Source organism: Limanda limanda, chromosome 1 (genome assembly GCF_963576545.1).
Source record: "Limanda limanda chromosome 1, fLimLim1.1, whole genome shotgun sequence".
Taxonomy (NCBI): Eukaryota; Metazoa; Chordata; class Actinopteri; order Pleuronectiformes; family Pleuronectidae; genus Limanda; species Limanda limanda.
This window is the reverse complement of record NC_083636.1, coordinates 24243587-24268080: the sequence shown is the minus strand read 5'-3', so window position 1 is coordinate 24268080 and position 24494 is coordinate 24243587. Positions and strand designations below refer to the sequence as shown.

Genomic DNA, 24494 nt, shown 5'->3' with positions numbered 1-24494 from the left:
TGTCTAGAAAACTTAAAACTAAATTTCAATTGCCTTACAATTTAAGTTTTTAACTATAAGGATGGACAAATACATCATTGCATTACTGTACTAAAACAAAATAAAATAGGATTGAATTTTAGGTGCTTTATTTTATCTTATTGTGTGGCCATGTTCTATGTTAGTTTATGAATTTATAAAGGTAAAGAAAAGAAAAAACTCAAATTTGGTGATTAGCTAAAAAACGGAGTCCGAGGGTGGGACTTGAAGGCATGACGTAGAAACCCTGCGACGCACATGTGAGAGTGAAGAGAAGCGATGGCTGCTGACAGACTGCTGTTCCATGAGATGGGTTTAGACGATCGACTGCTTAAGGTAAAAAACCCGTCTGATATCATCTGTGAACCGTAAATGATCCACAGGAGCAACATGGAGTTACAACCGGGAACTCGATGATGAAATTGCAGTAACTTCTCAGCAGGCCGCTGTTTGGCTAACTACCACACACACGTTCAGTATGTGTCTGAGGGAGAATGGGTGCTGTGAGTGTGTGTGGGAATGAGAAGAAGACAAAGATAAAGACGTTACTAGCTATAAACATGAATGATTAATAATAAATGTAATATTTTTTAAAGATTCCAGACTGTGGGAGCCATCTTTGTTTGTTTGTTTGTTTGGGGAAAAACTTGACCAGCTCTTTACTTTTAATGTGAAGCAGATGGTTAGTAGAGCCTTTGACAACACAAACTGTCAAACAACACAAACGAGTGATTGTTTTTGTTGTCTGTGAAGTCACTCCCTGTTGTTGTCATGATCCAGGCGGTTGCAGATCTAGGATGGTCCCAGCCGACCCTGATCCAAGAGAAGGCCATCCCTTTGGCTCTGGAGGGGAAAGACATTCTGGCTCGAGCCCGGACAGGATCCGGAAAGACGGCTGCGTACGCCATGCCTGTCATACAACGCATCCTGACCTCCAAACAGGTGAGCTGTGAAACCAATAACCGCCATTTCTCATCGTGGATTCAAGTGGATCCTTGTTCAGGGCTGACACACACACACACCGGCCTCCAGGGTTATTGCATTTTCACTTTTTTCCTCCGACTATACCTTGAATAAATGTTTAAATTACAGGGTTCTTACGGTCATGAAAAACCTGGAAAAGTCATGGAATTGTAAAATGTTTATTTCCAGGCCTGGAAAAGGGCTTGAAAAAAATGAAATCCTAAAAGTTTTGGAGAAGTCATGGAAATTGGTTGCATTCATATTTCCATGTCGTTCATTTACGCTGAGTTTTAAATAATTCATAGGCTTTTAAAAGAAATACGCTCAAAATATAAGCAGGCATACGCTCTCATACTAATTGAAAAGTTCGGTGGGGAAGCAGGTGGGATAATGCACTATGCCAGGGAAGTGTAGATTTAGCCATGCTTGGCTTCAAATGGAAAAGTACATGTCATGTGTTAAAACAGACAAAGACCAATCAAACTTTTGTGTCATTTAAGGTATACTGTATGGTTTGAAATTCTCATTGTTATCTTAAATACTAAATTTTGTCACTTTCATGTATACACGAGATTTCACAAAATTTTTGGTCATTGAAATTTGGTTTAAAGTTATTGAAAAGTCATGAAAATCCATTGGTCAAAATGTGTATGAACCCTGAAATTAACAATTTAGTAGCACTTCTATGGCACTTTGATTTTGAGCAGTGATTAATAAACAAGTCCAGTCCTTTTGGCTGGGGTGGAAGTGGTTCAGTTTGTGCTCCGACCTACACATGAACATGCAGATTTCCTCGTTGTCAGAGCAGCACAGTATAGTTCAGCTCTGGTTCATGAGTCAGTTCCTCAGCACATGAATCCAAATCTTCTGTCTTTGTGACGTGCAGTCCACATCACAGAGCTGCCGTGTGCCGGCCCTGTTCTGACGATTGTGTCCGGTGTTGTGTTCAGAGTGTTCGTGAGCAGGACGTGAGGGCTCTGGTCCTGGTTCCAACCAAAGAGCTGGGTCGGCAGGTTCAGACCATGATGAGGCAGCTGACGGCGTTCTGCTCCAGGGACGTGCGGGTGGCGGACATCTCCGGGAAGGCTGATCTGTCCTCGCAGAGGTCGGTCTGCTCACTCACTTCACTGCAGTTCTTCGGTGCAGTTTTCATATTGAAATACATTACGGTGTCACATCGCTACAGTTGGATTGCAACAGCTGGTAATTTAAATATTCCTTATAAACACAATAGTGAACATATTTCTGGAAAGGAGATGAAGAGAGAAGTGACATCCAAACAATCGTTTGAAGAAGCTGTTGTGACAGATTAGATTTTTGAGAAAATCAGATTGATGATTGAAATACACAAGATTTGGTTTGACAGTGAAACACTGAATGTCAAACATTTTTAGGGTGAAACTTAAATTGAATCAGTCACCTGCTTAGTTTTTTGGATTTGTGCTTTTCCTGTAATTATGGTTAATGGAATTTAGCATTTTGCTACTCTCGGGACAGACCTATCTTAATGGAGAAGCCTGATGTGATCGTGGGGACTCCTTCCCGCGTGCTGGCCCACCTCAACGCCCAGAACCTGGTCCTGCATTCCTCGCTTGAGATGCTGGTGGTGGACGAGGCCGACCTACTCTTCTCTTTTGGGTTCGAGGCAGACCTGAAGAACCTGTTGTGGTGAGTATCCTCATGATCCCCTGCCATGACCTCAGGGTGGACATGGACAGCACTCAGAGTTTTGGATGTCATTTTATATAATACTGGTTTCTTTGATCAGATTAGAGTGTTTTTGTTCTTTGCAGGAAAGTATAAGTAAGAATTTATCTTTGAAGTTGTAGTTGCAACTTTATAGTCCAGGCAAAGTAGCCCATTTTGGAGCCAAAAATAGAAGTAATTGTAAAATAATTTTTTTCAGCATAGATTATTTCTATGAGGTGTCCAGAACAACATACTAAAAGTCCTAAGAAATCCTAGTTGAGGAAATATGTTTAATTCTCATCAATGTGTGCATATAAGGCCCGGCAACAATACACCCCAAAAAGACTATTTTTTTCCTTTACTCCTATCAAAATGAAACTTTACACAATGAAAGTAGCCATGAAACGTAACATTTTTTGTATTACAAGTTTCTTTGAAAATGAATTTATGTATGTATTTGTAATACATATGAATGGTGTTTGCCTATGCAAATTAGGACATATTCAATAAGTGTGGAGCTCATGTGCTTGTCAAATTTGTTTCAAAAGAAAATTGTAATACAAAAAATGTTACGTTTCATGGTTACTTTCATTGTGTAAAGTTTTATTTTGATTGGAGTAAAGGAAAAAAATAGTCTTTTTGGGGTGTATTGTTGCCAGGCCTTATTGGCACACATTGATGAGAATTAAACATATTTCCTCAACTAGGATTTCTTAGGACTTTTAGTATGTTGTTCTGGACACCTCATACAAATGATCTATGCTGAAAAAAATTATTTTACAATTAGTCGGTCGTAAAACGCTACTTTGCCTGGACTATTAGGCAAAAGAAATAAACATCACACCTATGTCTGACTGAATAAAAACCTCATTATATATTCTATAACGTCAAGCAGTTACAGAACGTTTGTTTGTTTCCACCTGATGAGGTAATATAAATGTTTTACTCCTCAGCATCTTCTATGTGTAATATTTAATCAACCACTTGTGTTTGTTGTGTCACAGTCATTTGCCGAAGATCTACCAGTCGTTCCTGATGTCTGCTACTCTCACAGAGGACGTTCAGGCCTTGAAGGAGCTGCTGCTACACAACCCTGTAATGTCCCTTTCACATTCAGTGTCTCATCGCCACACAAGTGTCCGTGTTTCAGCTGGACACGGTGGAAACTGGCAGGAACGTGTGCTACAGCTGCACAGATTTAGCTTGATTTCTCTCTGACGTTGGCTCTCTCTCTCAGGTGATCCTGAAGCTTCAGGGCTCCCAGCTCCCGGACAGCAGCCAGCTGCAGCAGTACAGCATCAAATGTGAGGAGGAGGAGAAGTTCCTGCTCATCTACACGCTGCTGAAGCTGCGACTTGTTCAGGGAAAGACGCTGGTGTTTGTGGGAGCAGTGGACAGATGCTACAGACTGAAGCTGTTCCTGGAACAGTTCAGTATTCCTGCCTGTGTGCTCAACTCTGAGCTGCCCGTCCAGTCCAGGTGAGAGAGGAGGACAGCTGATGAATATTTCTATGATTTAATACTTTATAAATGTAATTTGTTTTATAGGGGAACATTGTTGTTTTTCACAAATATTTTGTTTTACATTAGATGTTTGTTTTTCACGATATCAAATAGAAATGATGTATAAATACTTTTATCATGAAATATAGTATGAAAGGAAAATGATGTGTAAAATTTCCTTCCACAAAATTCACTCACATTGATTTTTATAAAATAACCCAACAACGATTCAGTTTTTTAGTTGGGTCGATGGCACAAAGCTGTGTCACAAGTATCTCCTCACATACAGCCTACCTGATGCAGGATGGGCGCAGTTCTAAAAGTTTTCCCAGTTCAACTAATATCTCAACTGAAGCAGCAGAACACTTTCCTCCTTTATAATCTAACTATACACTTTGCGAAACAACAAAAATGGAAGCAGCCTCGGCAAACGTGTCCGATGATTCTAAGTCATCCAGGTCATGGTCATCAAGTGTACGTAGGCAACTGGACATTTATGTTTCTTGAAAACAGCCTTCTTAAACATCCTCCACAGACTCAGATGAAGATTTATCATTTTGTTTCAATATGTAGGTTATAGATTATTACGATTCAAGAGCAAAAGATATTTGAGAATTTTCTTGTCCTGTATAATTTTCACCCCAACGCATCAGTTGCTCTTCTTCATGCTCATGTTTCCCACCGCTCTTGTATAGGAGTCACATCATCACCCAGTTCAACCAGGGATTTTACGACTACATCATCGCCACAGATGAACAGAGTTTGGCCGATCCCTCTGTAGCTCCACCGACGAGTGCGGGCAAAGGGAAAAAGAAAAAGGCCGCAGAGAAAGGAGGAAAGTGAGTCATACAAGTTTGATTTCTCAAGGAGTTTCGCCTTTGATTTGTTAATTTATTAACGATGCCTCCAAGTTGTTATGATCATCACTGGTATTAAAGAGCAGTCAGAACTGTCAGCGGAGTCTGATGCTCCCTGAGCCTCATGGAGCTTTATAGTTTCAGCTCATTGTCCATGTGCTTCTTGCTCACTGCTCCCAGCGAGCTTGTTTTATATACTACTATATATGAAATGGTTTTAGCATCTGTCCTGAGTAGGGCTGAACGATTTGGGGAAATAATGTAATTGCGATTTTTTCCCCCCAATATTGCGATTGCGATTAAATATGCGATTTTTTTATTTGATCCAATTTTTTTCCCCCAACAAAACGTAATGAATGATTTAAATATGACCAACACAATATTAGATACATTTAGTGTTAAATAATATTTAAAATTATAGGTGTCTTACTGCTCCAAAGTCAGAAACATTTCACACAACTGAAACATAGAATTTGCCTCTACTATAGTTTGAAAATATTTTGTAAAATCAAAGAAAATAAAATTATAAATAAAAAACGGAGAAATGCACAGGCCACAAAGTCAAACAGTATAACTGCATGTATGAACAGTTTCGTGAAGTTAATGAAATGGTCCCACTCCTCAGACTGTGATTTTTAACCCTTTCGAACACAAGTCACGTAACAGACAGAGTGTGTGTGTGTGTGGAGCCACAACACAGCAGACATGAGGCACTGTAAAGACCTGGCGCATCCCGTTCATGTCCGGGTGGTCGTGCAGCGGTACGGAGGCGCCGGGCCTCAGCAGGAAGACCCCCATGCTGAACACCTCCGTCTCGCAGATGTGAGTGTAGGTGTCCGGGGGGCTCTGGAGCCCCGCCTCCCCGGCGCTCGGCTTGCTTTTTCGGGGAGCGATTTTCAGGTCCGCCGCCTGCAACGCGATTACCAGCGAGATGAGCACGCTCTGTGTTTGCGCCACGTAGGTGACGCAGGCATGCTTCGCTATCTTCTGGATCAGCGGAGTTGTGTTGTCCCGCGGCATTCTGGCTGCGGGTTCGGACGGCAGCCCGGAGCGCTACTCTCGTTCGCTCGTTATAATCGCGGACGTTGCGATTAGGAAATCGCGTTTTATCAAATCGCGATTAAATCGCAAATGCAATTAATCGTTCAGCCCTAGTCCTGAGCGATCAGATCAGATGTGGTCAGCGCTAAGTTCAGGTCTAAAAGAACTGAAATGTGTCTTCAATGCGTCCTGAGATCCAATCACTCTGACCACATTTAGAGGTGGACGCATGTGACCACATTTTTTCACATCGTGAACTTGAATGATTCCAGGGACACATGTAATCTCATCTCTGACCCGCTACGTTTTACAATGACTCAAACGTAGTTTTATACCTCTTGGTGTTGAAACATTTTTGTTCCAACACCAGCTCAATATCAACTCTGACAAACACAAAACGACTGATACTAGTCTTAGACTGGTAAAAGAGATTAATTTGGCTCCTCCTGATTCCTCTCTCTACGTCGGTCTGTCTCATGCACACAAGATCTCTAAAGTCAGACTGGGTAAAAACAACAAAACTTGGTCTTAGTGGACAGATATGACATAAGTGATTATTTCCTGTTGAGCGTGGCAGTGACAGCTTGAGACACATTCAGGATGCATTTTAATACCAAATGTAAACAGATGATCTCAGTGCTGTGATCGTGTCTCTCATGACGGATGTTAATACCAGATCTGGCCAGATTCATTTTCAGGGGTTTTCAGAGAGATGGATGCAAAAAGCCTCTGTCCACTTCCTGCTCAGCAGCTAACACCATCAGGTGGCAGAGAACAAAAACATAATTTTTGTATTGATATGTTTAAAGGGGCAAGGACAAGGAGTATGGAGTCTCCAGAGGTGTGGATTTCCAAAATGTTGCCAATGTCATCAACTTTGATTTCCCGACGACTGTAGAGTCCTACATCCATCGAGTTGGAAGGTAAGCAGTGTGGTTCAGTTCATTCACACTCACTGCTTGTGTGTATAACCCACAGTAATGTTCACTTTGTTTGATGTTGTAGAACGGCGAGAGCAGACAACCCCGGCACTGCTCTGTCGTTCATCTCTAACACTGAGCTCGCTTTGCTGGCAGATGTGGAGGAGGCTCTGACAGGAGGTAACAAGGACCTATACCATGAGATTTTTCACGTTTCACTCATGTTTCCAGCACCTTGTTAGCTTAGCTTAGCATATAGACTAGAACCAAGACTAAACAGCAAGCCCATTTGAAAGGAAATAATAGTGTGATTATTAATGTGTTAGCATTTTCTTTTTAGATAATCCTGATTCTGTTCTGAAACCATACCAATTTAAGATGGATGAGATCGAAGGCTTCAGATACAGGTGCAGGGTAAGTCACCACCTTATTTAAGTCGAGTTTGTTTGGCTGCTTTTAAGTTCAGGATGATGACTCTTGTTTGTGTGTAGGACGCCATGCGCTCAGTGACCAAACAGGCGGTGAAGGAGGCCAGGCTGAAAGAGATCAAACAGGAGCTGCTCAATTCAGAAAAACTCAAGGTGAGTGAAAGTCATTAATCTGAAGATATATAAATGTGTATATACTGCATGTGTGTGTGTATGTGTGTATATATATATTTATATATATATACACAAGTACATATTTATATATATATATATATGTACTTGTGTAAATGATTGGCCGGTTCTACACTTGCTCAGACATATTTCGAGGACAACCCCAGAGATCTGCAACTGCTCAGACACGACAAAGACCTCCATCCTGCTGTCGTCAAACCGCACCTGAAGAACATACCCGAATACCTCAGTAAGACACACACACACACACACACACACACACACACACACACACACACACACACACACACACACACACACACACACACACACACACACACACACACACACACACACACACACACACACACACTCACACACACTCACACATTACAAACATTACGTCATAATTTGATAAATTTCACCAATTTCCTTCAGTTCCTGAGACACTGAGGGGTGTGATTGATCCGCTGTCCAGCAAGAGGAGGAGGAAGAGGAAGGAAAAATCATCAAAACCTGAAGGAGTCGTCAAGGCGAGTTTCAAGGTGAGACCCCTGAATACCATAATAAGCTTATAGTGAACATTGAAATCTTGTAGACATGACACATAAAAATTTGACTGTACAGGTACAATTTTAGCACCTTGGAACTAATGAAAATCTCTTGCCCTGCTAAGAGAATAGCTGATATTTTGCTATAATAATGTTTTTTTCTTTTTGTAGAATAACATCAAGCGGACAAACCCACTGAGGAGTTTCAAATACAGTGGAGGGAGAGGCCGGAAAGGCAAAGCGGGCCAGTCGTAGCTGCAGCTGCAGTCCACATAAACGTGTGTCAGTCCTGGATGTTCAAACTGTGCAGAGACATTGAAGAGGAGGATTGTTTGGTCTCCATGTTGGACCAGTTGAGACAAATATAAACTGTGTTCGTCAAATCAGAAGCTTTACGGGCCACGGACAAAATCGACTTGTGCTGACCTGTGTGGACAGAAGAAAATATAAGAATCTGTTTGAATCTGGATTTTTTTCAAATCCAAACATGATGTACTGAATGCAGTCTGACGGATAAAGTATCTGTATGACGTCATTTATAATATTTTATTAAAATAAAGCGTGCTCCCCACAAACTGATTATTTGTATAATTGTTCTTCTTGATCACTGATCTCTGAATTGTTCAGTCAAAGTTTATTTCTATAGCAGGTCTCATGCAGGTTAGAGCAGTTGAGAATCACTCAACGCTCAACTCACTGTCAGAGAGCAGCTTGTGAACATAGTTGAACATTTAGTAGTTTAAGAGGCAGTTATATCCCACAGTGGGTGGTGGAGACCAAAAAGAGGGAACAATGAGCTCTGTTTCAACTGCAGGAAGATTTCCTATAAGCCTTTTGAGGGACCAGGGAATTTTTTTCACCTCACAAAGTTCCTGTTTAAGGACTCATGTCAGCCACCCTTTATACAAATCTGTTGCTGCATATGGTTTCATCTCATTGTAACACATCAACACAAAGTTACAGGAGAAGAAAGGCTTTTCAGAGGCAAGTGGAAGTGTTCTCATTTGACTACATATGGTCTTTCTTTCAGAACCATTTTTCTTAATACTATTTTGTCACATTTACGTTCCGTATTCAACACTGACTTTATGGACAAATTGACTGGGATCAGTCATTACCTTCGAGTTCTCAGGTGAGATAAATGACTCCACTGAACCATAAAAGATGAACAGCAACATTTTAGAAAATATCTTGGTTTATTCAAATGCATTCAGCAGTACAATAAATCAGTTTAACTGAGGCCAGCAATCACATCATAAAGATACAGAAAGTTAAATTGTACATAGATTTGTGTAATAAAAAGATTTGTATTGGAACATACTATATTTAGTTTTACTGAAAAGACACCCAAATAAACTTGAGCCCTGTAGTCTCTGCTCAGCAGAGACGTGCTCTTCCAGATCAATTCTCTATAAATCTTTACAAAAAACAAAAATCTTCTGGACTTAAAATCTGTTTCCTCTCCACTCAAATGTAAACCCAAGAGGTGAAAGGTTTCTGATGACTAAATAATAAACAACCTGTGTGATGTGTATGTTTTAAGCCGTGATGTTGCGGCATCATAGAGTGGTTAGTAAGGTGTTCATACAGTGCAGTGATCAATCAATAGTGTATTCAAAGGGGTAGTCCTGTGTGGGCCCTGAATCAAATACGATGCTGTCGAATGGGTTCTCAGTCGACCAGCTGTCCACAGGTAACCACGAGTCGTACCAGGAGGTTGTTCTCTCAGTTTCAGGTGGTGGAGTGGCGGCGGTGGTGGTGGTGGTGGTTGTAGTTGTCGTAGTGGTGGTAGTGGTAGTAGGAGTGATACCCTGACTGGCTCTTAATCTCTGCAGACGCAGCCTGCGCAGACGCATGATCCGCAGCCGCCTCAGTCGCTCCGCTTTCTGGGCGATGGCATGCTCGTCTACCTCTGTGGTGGTGCTGCGGACTCCCATGGTACTGGCCGGGGTTGTTTTCACTACAATTGGTTTGGTGACCAGTCGTATGGGCCTCTTGCCGTTCAGCGCCATGATTTGTTTGATTCTGTCCCAGTTGGATTTTGCCATGGTGAAGCTGCACGGAGTTGCCCCAGAGTCGTAGCCGACCATGCAGAGTCTGGTCTGAGGGGTGTAGCCGTCGGCTTTGGCGGTTACCTTGTACTCTCCGGGATTCAAGAGTCGCCAGTAATCTCCACCGACAGCTGAAAGGAAATGTTGGGAAGGTCTCTTGTTAGGTTCTGATTTCCTTTAAAATGCGAATACTGAATCATGCATATTCAGCAAAACATCTTTCTCTTTTGGCCAACATACCAGTTCTGACATCATGCCGTATTCCCTCCACAGTTATGGTGGCGTTAGGCAGTACATTTCCTTCCACATCTCTCACGATACCCTTTATTCCCCGATTTACCTGCACAAGAAAACAATACATTACACCTCAACTCCAAAAGGAAGACTGCAAACGTAACATTACATTGTGGAGCGAGTTGAGCCAGATTGAACTTTTGTGTCAGGGGTATCACCACGTTACCATCTGTCGTGTCATTGAAATGAATGAGAGGCTGCGTATCTTCATGCACTGCTCTTGTCTGTCTGAACAGAGCCTTGATGTTGTTGATGTGAAAAACTTTCATTTCATTTTTCACAGAGCACAGTGGCCACCTGCTCTCGGATATCCTCCTATGACTAACATTAAATCCAATCTGACCACAGCAGCTTTGAGATGAAAACTTCCAAGTTTCTCAAGGTCATATTCATACCCATGCCCAGTCTTACTTGTTCCATGAAGGACAACAGAGCCTCGCGGTTGTTCTCCCACTCAAGAGGAAGTTCACTTTCATGGGGAAACTTGTCACAGCCCAAGAAGATGGAGAGCTCGAAGCAATTGGTGTGCAGGTAGCTGAAGTCATTCATACCTGTGGGAGAGGGGAACAGAGCTTCAAGCAGGGTTTTTTAAAGAATTAAGTGACACTCCCTTACACTGAAGAAGTGCCTAACTAGGAAGATTTTTCTTTTTTCCTGGTAGTGGGTTGCTGTTGCTTACAGTTAAGAGCGGGTGGTCCTTGGGAAAGACACTGAACCCCAGATCGCCCCTGACGGCTGTGTTGACAGTGTGTGAATGATTGAGAAAGCTGCACATAGATAAGCTAAAGACTAGACTAGAGAAAGACTAGAAAATGCTCAATAAATACAGACCATTTACCATATTCATGAATGAGACTTCTGCCAACACCCAAATGAAATGGGTCAAAACATTCAAAAACCTCAACAGCAATATTTCAACAAATACAGGTTTGTCGAAATATAATATAAAAAGGAAAGAAAACACTGAAAGTGTGTGGCACTATTTTCTGCATAGTGTTGAGTTCAGTTATTGGTGTACCAATAAACGAATCCCATTCACTTCCACTGGATTGGACTGGCTACAGAAGTTGGACAATGAACCAAAAGACAGCCTGCATGGTTAACACTTGGATCCCACAGAGATTGGATTCCTTATGGTGCAAAATGGTGCAACTACCCTGAGACTTCAAACCTCTAGTCATTCCAAAAGACCTACAATAATTGTGCCCATGTCCTGAATAATGACATTGTCTTGTCAAAGGTTTTCCCCAAACCTAGGAATTGTTCTACTTTAGTTTGGTCACATTCATACCACCTAAAGGGTGGGCATGACCCAAATTTCATCGTCTGTCCATGTCCATGTGGATCCTGCCTGTATGTGATGGCAAACATGTGAACATGTCCTTGTACGCAGACGCCAAATGTACAGTAGTGTAAACAGAGCTACATGCATTAAGGACTTTATCCACCCCTTGCAGTATAGGTAGGAGTATCAGTTGGTTGGTCTCTGTGCAAATTATGATAAAGTTGCCATCCACAGTGTTGTGCCCAGAAGCAACTTATTGTCCTGGGGCAACCTAACAGGTCAGTTGGGCCATGGATACCAAGAGAAAGCAGGTTAGATCATATTAGTGAAGTGACAATGATTGCAGAGGTGGCAGGGTCCTCATGTCCTCTTTGTCTTGCCATCACTGTTCTACTCTTGTCTTTTGATACGCGTTTACCGTTTTCCTCTGATGCCCGTTATGTCAACACTTACTGCCCACCACCGGCTTCCAGTTGGCTCTGTTGGTGATGCCCTGTCCCCCGGTGACATCATCGCCATGACAGGAGCCACGGTAGGTCTCGGTCATGGTCAGATGGCTGTGGGCGTACGACATGGCCAACCATCGAAACATGGTGTCGTCCGGCGTCTCTCTCAGAGCTCCCTCATTCTGCCGCTGAATACGTGACCACGTGTCTTCATTCATTTCACCATTAGTCCTCCAACGTCTGCTGTCGGTCGACTTAATGAAACCGTGGGGAATATAGGATTATTATATGGGTGCACTTCTTCATAGGCAAGGTCGTAACTTTGAGTTAAAGATAATTGTTCTAATAGTCTGATGGCCTTACAGAAACTGGGGGGCGCTGCATGTCAAAAGGGTACGCGACCAGCTTTTCTCCTCCTTGCAAATTAGCTCCCAGCACAAATGGGTTACGGTCCATCCAGGTGATGATGGCTTTTGTCTCGACAGCAAACTGTCAGAGCAAGAAATAAAGAAATTATTGAATATTTATATGCTCTTCGGAAGTCAAATGTAATAAGTCGGCTTTTGGTGACACATTAAACAAACTCACAGAGCCATTGAGGACGTTTTCCACGAGGGTAATGTGATGATTGGGCACTAAACGCGGGACCCAGCCTCTGTCCTCAGCACTCCACAAGATGCTGTTGAGGTCCGGGAAGTTCTGGAAAATGTCGTAACCTTCTTCAGTCCAGTGGCCCAGTGCCCAGTTCCCCATCTCTGAGCCCTGATTGGACAGAAACAGGGTTAGGTCTCGGAGAACATTTTACATGTTGCACTTTAGCATCAGGCACAAAATATTTGAGATGAACAAATCAAAATTTGCCCTCTCAGAAACTAACTGGACCTCTTCGGTATTTTACTTTATATTGTAAGACACTGGGGCAGATAAGAAATGTGATTTGTTTTAAAGCAAACGTGTGGATTATGAAAACAGAGAAAAAAAGAATAGGATGTAAAGAGAGGTCAACATTCCTTATACAAGTGCTAACCACAAGGGTATGGAAAATATCTTGAATTTAAAATTACCGGACAATGCGAGTGGTTTGGTGTTATAATGGACAACTTGAAAGAGACTTATTCAAAATGGTGAAGCTCCAAACATGAACAAATCTCCTGCTTCCCATGCCAATTAGTTTGAAAGTGTTTTCATCTGCCATTCATTTTATAATGGCTACTATCGCCAGGCTCATCGTACCATCTCGTAGGCCAGCTCGTATGCATCGGGGTTGAGAGAGGGCACCAGGTGTATTCTAACTCCGTCCACTAGGCGACGCACTCTGGGGTTGTCATCATTGTACTCTTTGCACAGAAACTGCATCAGCAGGAGCAGGAGCTCTCTGCCCAGCGCCTCGTTACCATGGAGACCAGCTGTGTACCTAAACTCCGGTTCACCTGGTCAAATTACAACACAACAAAAATCAGCACCAAGATGGATGACTTTATTTGATAAAAATCTATCTTTTTGACAAATTAAAGGGCCACTCCAATTTATGTAAAATTATATTGACTCATAACAAGGATGAAGAGTTTGTTTTAATGTTTCCTGTGTGAGGATCATATCAGCGCTGCCTACATTTTAACAATTCAACAGAAAAGTTTTGAGTTTGAATGAAGTGTATCAGATAGAAGGTTTGAGGGAAAGACCTTTAATTAGACTGTGGAAAATGTAAAATAGTTAAGAGTTACTTAGCATAGATTTAATAAATACACCAAAAAAAACAGTGAAGCATCTACCGATATTTTGTGAAAATATATAATGTTACAAATATGTACGGTATAATATGAAGTTGATGCATACAAATAATAATATCATTACAATATTATGAAAATGTATCTATAGCCTAAAATTAAAAAAAAGCAACAGTTTGAGATTGGGGTTTTTGGAGCTTAACAAATGACTAACTGCTTAAATTTTGACCACTCGTTTAAATATTAGTTTCTACTGAGCATAGCAGATTAAATACAGACGTCCAACTTGATACCTCAAGTGATGTGTGAATATTGTGTTTGTTCTCTAAAGATCATAATAGGAGGTGAAGTAAATCTGGTTTGTGCAAACTATGCAGCCACGACTTCAAAGCTCTGCAGCACAATTAGTTTATTTTAATCTTGCATCAATATAGAAAAATGTTAGCACACACAAGTAATTCCACATAAGTGAGAGACAATGATATAAAGATATTTTTGAGGGCCCTCTATACCTAACTTCCAGCCTCTCTCGTGAGAGGAGCATGGTATCAAAATCCAAGTTTTAGGGTGACACAGCAGCTCTCACTTTGCCGCCTCTTGTTCCTTGTTTTGTGTTTTGTACTGGAGCCGTGTCCTTTGCATTGGGTTTATAGAGTTGGAGTTAGTAGGATGTTGTTACTGGATAGGTGTAGATTGGTTATAGTCCACTAAATAGTCCTAAAATACAACAATGTGATTGTGTTTAGCTTGTCATTTTCTCTAGTTTTGTATCTGATTGAGAAACATTGACGTGGGTGAGTACCAGTGCACATTGACAACCTGTCTCATGCTCCCCTGGGTTGTCAGATATCTCCATGGCGTACATCTTCAGGCCCTGAGAGCTTTTACCGATGTTATAAATCCTGGTGATGTTGGGACACTCTTCGTTTATCACCTTCATCATCTGGAGGAGAGAGACAGGGGGAGAGACCACATCTGTAACCCTGCTGTTTGAAGAATGATCAGGTTGTATTCACGAGTTCTTATTTATCTGACTGAAACCAACAGACCTGTCTCATATCCTTGTAGTTGTGGTGTCTGAAGTCCAGTTCATCTGATGAGTTCACTTCATTCTCACTGAGATAACTGCCTGAAAGAAACAACACGCTCAGAGCGGACTAGACTTCCCATTGCTGAGACACTGTTAGCTGCAAAATATTTGTGCTGTAAAGTAACTAGTTATGGGAGACTTTAAAAACACTTGGTAGTTATACCATGATGCGGTTATGTATTACAGTTTTAGCGTTATGAGGTTCCGCTTGTGAAACAGACTTTATTACCAGTCTTGGGCAAAATCAGCACTAAGTTTGGCGATAGTTGTGTGGGTGAAATATACTTAAAAGGCTCTGACTCATGTAGTCACTAGTGCTGACAGAACACCAGAGCTATACAGACATTAAAGAGATAGTTCGCCCAAATATGAAAATCCTCTCCATTATCTCTACACCACAATGCCAATGGAGGTGTTTGACTCCACAAAACATCCGGAGCCAGGTTCGTGTGTGGATCACAGAGCACATTTAGGCTAAAAACATGGTGTTAATGACGCCATTTCTAGTTGAATATGAATGTCAGGCTTACGGACACTTGGATGACACCACAGGAGCAGTATGGAGGCAAGTTATGTTTTTTCATAGTGGTTGCCAGTTACTTCAATTGTATTGGATTTGGCTGCAACGCTGTTTAAGCCTAAAAATCTAAAAGTGTTTTGTGGACTCAAACACTTCACACATCCCCTCCATTGGCATAGTGGTGAGTAGATAATGATTGAATTACAATTGTTGGTTCCCTTTAAGAGAAGAAAATATGTCTTCTTTGTTACTGAGAATCTAAACATCAGGATTTTCTCCCAGGAAGAGATTTGCTCAGATGTGCTGTTCTGTGTGATACTGACTGGATAATTGACAGGCCAGGACCTCAGCTCTGAGACACAGGCTGCCGTTCCAGCTCTGAGGCAGGATGCGGATGTAACGTGCCACCATGGGTGTATAAAACTGGCTCATCACCGGTGTGTCCTTGTCCACATTTCCATAGAACAGCTGCGGGAGAGGATCACAGAGGGGAGACAGTGTGTGGCTGCAATCATTCAAACACTGGCTACTGTATGTGTTGTTTATTTTCCACTCACCCATTCAGCATAGCCATCATGAAGTACAGTCCAGTCACGACTGTCGTTACTGAAGGCCACATAGTAGGAGGATACGAAATCCTCACTAGGAAGTAAATTAGATAAATCAAAATGGTTTTATTGACCCATAAGGAGACTCTTTCTACCAGGACAATTTTAAAATGGATTATAATGTCCCAATGACAAACATGTAAAAAATACCCATGTGAATATTTTCAAAGCTGCACTAATCAACATTTCCATATCAACATTGGATCAAAAACTGTTTGGAGCAGCAAAAGAACCTGATACTTCCCCCAGGAGGTGGTGGAGACCAAAATAAGTGCTCTGACAGGGTGAATGTTCACTACTGTGAATGCATTGTGATGTAAATGCTGTTTGTTCATAAATTAACCACATGAACTTTCATATGTGGCAAAAAAAAACTGAGTCTCACCTCAGTCAAAATATTTTATAGTATCATATGATTTAAATTTTCAATATTCCACATATTTCTTTGACAGCATGGATTTCCACACTTCATTATAGATACAACCTCATTGAAGTTAGAGTTATTAGAGTTACTTCGATGAGTTGTCAAAGGAGAGAAGATACTGATTACTTAAGCAGCTTTTTGTTCATTAGCCCAAAAGATTTTGCCAAGACTAAAAACGCAGATGATGTGGAGATGGAGTTATAGAAGGACTCACTGTTGCTCTGAGTTTCTTCCCTGAGTGATGACCCCAGTGAACTCCACCTCTCGGCGAGCATCGACCTCCAACCAATGGTTGCGCTCCTCTGGCTCCGCGCACCATGCACCGCCGTATAGATCGTCCTCATCATCGGACCCCTGCAGGTGACCACAGGCCTAAGCTTCAAGCCAAACTGAGCAGAGTGTCGGATCATCACGAGCTGTAATGTACAGAATACCTGCATGTTGAGTCGTCCCCTCTGAGCCGTGAAGCCATGGTGAGACTGAGAGGAAGCCAGCAGCTGGTCGTCTTCCACCCGGTGAGACTCCACACCCAGAGGGGGACACTCTGAGAGGACAAGGAAAACACACAGACAACCATTAACAGGATCTGTTTGTCAAGAATGAGTTTATTTTAAAACACTCTGTCACCAACTTTCTTTAGATGCTGTATAGCATGTCCTCAAAGACATGCTATGTCTTAATAATGATTAACAGATGACGACAATTGTGTTTTTGACATAAATGTACCCAACCTGACACTAATGCAATCCCTGTCAATCTGTTCACGTCTTCTGTATTTAATGTTAGGGTTTAAAAAGTCAGAGACAAGCAAACAATTATCTTATCTTACTCTTTGGTTCAGTGGGCACTGAAATCTGCTTCAGCCTCTCCTCTTCCTCCTCCTCCCACGTCTTCCTCAGTCGCTCAGCTTTCAGCGTGTAATGGAAAAACAATATGTGTCAATATGTGTTTTCACATGGACCTTGCTCTCCAGCCACCCACCAGCACCACACAAAATATTTCCATATGTGCTAGTACAGTGCACCTTCTTTTGCACTCATGCATTCCTCAAGCGTTTCCTGTCTACAATATGGGTCAGCGCAGTCTGTCTGAGTTCATATTTTCAAGGTCAGTCATACAGAAAACAGTTTTTGCATTTGATACTCCCTGAATATAAGGAGACCAGAATGTTGCATAAGACTCACAGACTCCGTTATCAAATAGATACGGTCTGTAAGTTCCGTCCCTTCTTCCTCATCTGATGAACCAGCTGTTAACAGAGCTTTATATAACAACCCACATCAACACACCAAGGAGAGCAGCTGTTAGAAATCCTTCCTTCCTCCTTCAGCCTCTATGACAAACCACTGAAGAATTAGGAATAATGACAAAGGGTCTGGTGTTATTCTGCATTTTTCCTGTAAACAAATCCCACAGAACGACTAAAACTTACAATGTGGCAATCCATCTCTCATACTTTCCCTGTCTGTGGCTTTCAGCTTTCAGTTGGTCTGAATTTAAAATTCTGACTGGCCCTTAGCTGAAAATCACCAGTGAAATACATCCTTTGGAGTTGATGATTTATGTCAATCCAGTAAATATTTGCTGTGACATTTCACTCTGGACCAATGTGGCTGAGTGACCAATGGACATTGTCACTCACTGAGCCATTAGGCAAGCATCTTTAAAAACAGTAGGTTTCTTGTGAACTGGGAAGTTGGAATTCCCAATTTCCCAGTCGGACTTTTTAACTGGAATGCCCCTGAGGCCAGATTGAATAAGAAGAACCCAACCAACTCTGTTAGTGAGAGCATGATACTGAGAATCCACCCCCCCTTGGTACGAATGGAGCAATCACTTGTCACATCGCATTCTTTGGTGAGATTTAGGCCCCGAGAAAAATTGGTAAGTTTGTTGAAAGCCCATCTTCTATGGAATTAATTACATTGTAAACTCATGTTTTCTTAACTCAACACATTAGGTTGATTGACATGTTTTTCCCCCAGAACAGGGCATCAACAGTGGTGGAAGCTGTACCGTTTACTTATTGTCCAACTATTATTTGTGTACAGGTTTTAATGGTGTTTCTAGTGTAATACATTGTTAACAACTGGTATTCTACTACCACTAACTACTTCCCCCACCCTGTGTTATAAATGAAAGTGTCGACTTGATGTATTCAAATGACAGCTCCGACAATAGAACGCAATAAACGGCTCAGAAGTTTCCTAAAACATCTGGTCACTTGAACATGTGATACTCAAACAGGACAAAAAGTTAAATTTGCTAGGGAGTATTTCTATTTTCGCTGGCGGATGAATACAGATTGGGTTCCCTGGTGTGTGTGTTTGGCAGTGGGACAGTGTCTGAGTGATTGAGATTAACCTGGAGCTCATGGCTCTGGTATTTCAAATAAATAAATAAACCTTTTTCTGCCTTTTCCTTTCGAGCTCTCTCCTCTTCTTCTTCTTCTTCTTCTTGTTTCTTGGCGGCCACTGTGGATGGAGAACCAGACACAGAAAACCACTCCTGTCAATAATGGAGACCTGCAGTATGCATATGCAATATATAGATCTTATTTGGGAAAAAGGAATCGCTGGGCTACACGTACAGTCAGCATAATCATATTCTTCATACCAGGGGCCGACAAATGGAACAGTGGTGGTTTCCTCTGAAAGAAGCAAATAGATAATTACAGTTCAACTAGTCTTTTCTCCACAATGACTCCTCCAGGTGATATAAACAGTTACACATTGAGAGAAACAGAGAAAAGTGAGTAGACTGTAATAATTGTTTCGGTCTAATCTGAAAATATATGTACTATTTTAAGAGTTTAATCATCATTATTATGTTGCAGAACCTGGATTAATGTACAATGAGTTTTCATGATAAATAAGAGATATATGAGATCTAAATATTGAAGCATTAGAAAGAGGGGTTATGTTATGACATATATTCCACATACAAGGAAATTGGTATAGTAACCACACCTGATTTAAAGATACTGGTCTGAGCAAAAATAAAACTCAATATTAAGGAGAGAGTAGTTTTGAAATTGATTTATAATAAACCTGATCCTGTAAACCCAATAGATGTATTGAGCACTCATTGCATGAGTCATAAATATCAAATAACCCTAAGAATGTTTACCAATCTGAAGTAAGCTAAATTATATATGCAGGCTATCAGGCCTTGTATAATATTTATATTGTATATAGAACAGTTATATCCCCCAAAAAGACACATTGTCACAAAGTGAACTTTGAACCACAAGGAGTACCTGGTATGAACATGATGACCTCAGTAGTTGTGGTTAGTTTCTTGTCAGGGTATCTACCAGGCAGCAGATCTGCAAAAAGCATGGTATGTATTCTAAAATGTATAATAATTGTAACAATCTGCAGTGATTAGGATGTTTTATGGCAAAATCTCATCAAACAGTAAAGATATTCCACATCAGCACAGAAATTCACTGTCATTATCTGCAGGAAAAGGCATGAAAAGCTCAAATATATTCTTCAGTACATTTGTATGCTTTACCTATCTGTAATCTGTCTCAACCTGCTGGTTGAAAACATTTAAATAATAAATCTACTTAATGGAGAACAGTAGTATTTTGCTTTGATCCTGCCTCCAAATGCTTCTCTTCATGAAGCCTTCCATTTTCACAGCCCTTCTAACCTGCTGGCACCTCTTAAGCTTCGTCATAAAAGGTTTGATAAAGCGTTTGGCTGTGACTGAGAAGATGAGGATGAAACCTACATCTGGCATCCCATTAGTCAGCATCAGTGTTATATCTTCTTTCAAACGTAATGTAGAGTTGGTCTAAAGTTTGCTGCATACATTTTGTACCAATCTGTTTATATTCAAACCCTACATCTGTTCAGAAATATATATTAGTCTAAAGTAGGAATTTGTTTGATAAATTGAATCAATCTACCGAGGTTTTAAGACATTAAGCATTTTTGACAACAAGCAGGCCCACAAACCAGTTCAGAGACCCATGAAAGTCTTACCCAGGCCTGGCTCAACAGGCTCTTCCCATGCAGGCCCCTCTGGGGTCACAGGTCGAATCACTGTGAGGATAAAGTGACAGAGTGATGGAGTGCCTCCGTTTTACTCAAGTCATCAGCAATATTCTTGTCAACAGTACGCTTTGTAAGTAGCATACATTTTCATCAGTATCAAGAAAAATTTGTCTTGCTTGCTAGAATGATGAATCTCCAGTTTACATACATGTGTCCCAGCCCAGTTCAATCAGCAGTTTCTCTTCTTCCTCCTCAATAGAAGGAGGCTGGATGTTGGGCGGCTCTGTGGTTGTTGTCACTGCTTGCTTGGGGGGTTTGGGCGCCTTTGGCTTCTTTGTGGGTTTCGGTTGTTTTGGTTTCTTGGTGGGTTTTGGGGCCTTTGGCTTTTTGGTGGGCTTGGGAGCTTTCTGCCTCTTTGCTTTGGCTTCCTTCTCTGCAGCTTTCCTTGCTTTGGCTTCAGAGAGATGGGTTAAAAGAGGAAAACATGTTCAGTTATTTGAACCCGTATGCTGTGTGTGTACATGCATTAAACAGAGAATGGCACGTAAAGCAGTTGTGCAAGCCTTTTCTCAACATTTTATTGCATAGGGTTATGTGATCTTTTATTGCCAAATGTTTCTCTGCAGGCCGTCTTTATTGCCTGTTTATCTTGTTAGTCAGAACAGATGTATTTACGACAAACATCGTGCCAGGTAAAACTGAAACGGACAGACACGGCTGTTGCACATAAAGTCAGCAGGACCTGGTCATCCAGGAGAATTCAGCCAACTGGTCTGAGACCAAACAAGAAAGCACTCAGACTGAAGAACTTTGACAAGGACCAATAAGAAACTTCTTCTGAACCACTGGAAGTATATTCTTTGTCTTCTGCAATGTTTTCTATGTTATATACTGTACATAGACATATGAATAGAGCATCTGCAAGCTATTATTTGTTATATCTTAATCTGGCTGGTCTAACTTCTGGGCTCTCATCAGTCAGAGTGATGCATGTGCATATGCAAGTTATCTTCTGAACCACTGCAAATGGTAAATTATCTTATTGACCCCTCAAAGTGGCTTTCATCCATTCATACATATACCGTGCTTCTTCTGTCATACACACCATTCATATACTGTCAATATCACAAAACTGGAAAGCATGTCCAATTCACACTTCTTGTAACCGAACAACAAACTGAATGAACTAATTAATACATGTTCAGTTGACTCAAAGTGTACGAACAGCCAATGGTATTCCAACCCAGCCTTTAGTTTGAAAGATATGAAGGTCACAGACAAACAAAGGGGGCGGATGGGGCAGTAAACTGTTTCCAGACATGCAGCGATGCAGAGGTGTTGCATTACAGCCTCTAAAGAAACTACTTATAAACCCTACAGGATGAAATAGGTGGTTTCACATTGAGCTTCCTAGAAAATGACATGGAGGAGATGTCCAGAGTGTTTTTGATCGTCCCACATTATACCACAACTCAAACGCAGACACAGTGGGCTGCTTGTTTTCTTCTACTGAACATATTTCCCTGATGTTCCACTGGTGCGTAAACGCAACAGTCTGTCACAACCCATCCATTACTCCCCCAGGGTGCACTGCACGCACACTTTTTATCGGTGTCAGTCAACATTTCTTGGTATTTTGATTTTGCATTACACAACATGGAAGAGTGAAGGGGGGGCTGTTTCATTTGTAATATCCCTGACAGCAGATAGTTTTCCTGCCAAACGATGTGTTATGGTAACTTGCAGTCATAGCAGGACGTAGCCTGGCCCCCTCAAATGTCCTAAACTGTTCAGGCTCACAACAAGTTCGGATCAGGGTCATATAAATCATGGACATTTGTTAGGTAACTGTGACACAATAAACTAAGTTGTGTACTGCATTATTATGTGATATTGTGGCCCTCTCTTGTAGTCAGCCCTCAAGTTTGTTTGTTTGTATGGTGCTCATATGATTTATTGTAAGATTCAGGTGTGAAGACAAAACACATGACTTTCACCATGTGTGTGGCTCGGGCCGCACATTTCTGTCCGAGCTGTGAACGTCTGAACGTGAACTGAGGTCATCGAAGCTCACGTAAGCTTTCTGTTACCTTGTCACGCAGTTGGTGTTACTGTGATCACAGTCTTTGTTGTTTCTTTTATCACAACAATCTTAGGTATGATTTTATGATTGTTACCATGCCGATGAAGGTCTGATCCGTGGTTTAAGTAATAGAATGTGTTGTGATTTTTGGGGTTCAGAACATGTTATGAATCAGCTGTGTGTTTTGCACTGTATGTGAAGTTTTGGTTTGGGGTCTGAACCCAAGACTTTTGCCACTGGGCCCCCAGAAGGTTAATCGGGCCTTGCTTACAGTAAATCAATATCAAAGGCCTTAACCAAAATACTAAAGTAAGCTGAAGATAGCAGCATTCATTCTATTGACAGGCTCTGAAAATTGCTTCTGAAAAAGAGAGCAAATTACATCCACACTCTCAGCAGCCCCTTGGGTTCTCTTGGGCAAGGAGCAAGGGATTCTGCACAGTCAGCAAAGTTTTCCCTGAATAAACAAAGCTTGACAGGAATTACAAAATGTTTGGTGTCTTGGGTTTTGTTAATTATGGCCTTTATGTATCTGGCTACATGGTTTGTGGTTTTGCTTCACGCAGCGGAAAGTTAACATTCAGAACATCAGGGCCATTGCATCAATACTACTCAAAGTGGGCCTCCCGTAAATCCTGTCTGCTCACTTGTGGAAAATAGTAGTGGAAATATTTCCGCTGTTGCTCAGACTGTGTGTTTTTCACAGTTGTAGACATAATTGAGGCACAGACGCCACTCTGACGCTAAATGTTCACTATCTGATCATTGGGCCAGGCTACTAAACTTGGAATAGATGTGTCCACAACTTCCCAGCAGAGAGAGAAGGTCATGCAAGCAACAGTGTCTGCCAAGAAAGTTTTGGAATGAATCAGTTCAAGTTTCTGCCCTGTCATCTCTGAATCACTCAGCTGCGACTAAAATAATTTGACTATATGGAGGTGAAAATATTGTCTGAGGGGAGGAATGCTCTGGATTAGCACAGCAGGAGACAGCCGGAGACAGTGGACCAGATAACATGAGGTTCTTTTTCAGTGCAATCCAAATACTGACTTATCCTGTCTGTGTATCCTCTGTGTTTTGGCTGCAAACTGAGGCTGAAGCTCAGAGAGGAGAAGCCAGGAAAGGACAAAACAACAATCATGCACATACATGCCCATAAATGATTAAACTCAATGACTGATCAGCATCATCTGAGGACTTGGTGTAATGGAATATGTGTTCATCTTACCATGGCAGTAAGAGGGTTTGCAGAGATTCCTACTCACCTGCTTCAATTTCCTCAGGAGTTTTTTTCTTCTTTGGCTTTGTCTTCTCTGCTTCCACTGCTTCAGCAGGCTCATCTGACATTAAAACATCTCCTTCCTCCTCCAGTCTCCTGTGTTTGACCAGTCCTTTACTTTCTCTCACCTGAACCCGGCCTCTGGAGAGTTTGCTCTCCTGTACCTCTTCTCCTGCACAGATCAGGACGCAGCACAGAGTCAAACTGCTCCAGATGAGCAGCACCTCAGCCCTCATCTCTCCGGAGAAAACACAAATGAAGAGGAAACAGACCAGACGTGCTCCAGGAAGAGCCCTGAATCTCAAACTAGTTGTAAAAATAACTGTGGGCTCACAATAACCAACATCTGACCCGCAGACGCAGAGCTTCAGCTGCCTTGGGCCTCACAACACATGAAAGGGAGAGAACAAGAGGATGAGCTTGAGGAGGTCTGCAGAGCTTCCTCCTGCCTGATAGAGGATTAGTGTGGGAGAGGAAGAAAATGTTGAGGGCTGGAAGTTTTAAAGCAGCGTCCTGGCTGTGCTTCAGCAGAGGAAATG

At 41.6% G+C, this 24494-nt stretch overlaps 2 protein-coding genes across 2 annotated transcripts; one reads left to right on the top strand and one right to left on the bottom strand.

Annotated features, from left to right (window-relative positions):
• Nucleotides 1-284: 284 nt before the first annotated feature.
• On the top strand, nt 285-8716 carry ddx56 (DEAD (Asp-Glu-Ala-Asp) box helicase 56). Its single transcript, XM_061072792.1, has 14 exons — nt 285-354; nt 799-960; nt 1932-2086; nt 2479-2649; nt 3675-3765; nt 3908-4149; nt 4869-5012; nt 6881-6994; nt 7077-7171; nt 7332-7405; nt 7483-7572; nt 7735-7840; nt 8029-8135; nt 8313-8716. The coding sequence occupies exons 1-14, from the start codon at nt 298-300 to the stop codon at nt 8394-8396; spliced, it is 1692 nt and encodes a 563-aa protein (XP_060928775.1). The 5' UTR covers nt 285-297; the 3' UTR covers nt 8397-8716.
• Nucleotides 8717-9340: 624 nt separating this feature from the next.
• Nucleotides 9341-24494, bottom strand: aebp1a (AE binding protein 1a). The gene is made up of 20 exons (XM_061070720.1): nt 23942-24494; nt 20802-21047; nt 20582-20641; nt 19846-19914; nt 19177-19236; nt 18992-19060; nt 17416-17493; nt 17021-17130; nt 16801-16940; nt 16112-16196; nt 15878-16022; nt 14994-15073; nt 14764-14887; nt 13451-13647; nt 12806-12979; nt 12581-12706; nt 12225-12471; nt 10898-11037; nt 10433-10532; nt 9341-10323 (listed from the first exon to the last, which is right to left on the bottom strand). Exons 1-20 carry the CDS (start codon nt 24189-24191, stop codon nt 9740-9742), a joined length of 3084 nt encoding a protein of 1027 aa, XP_060926703.1. The 5' UTR covers nt 24192-24494; the 3' UTR covers nt 9341-9739.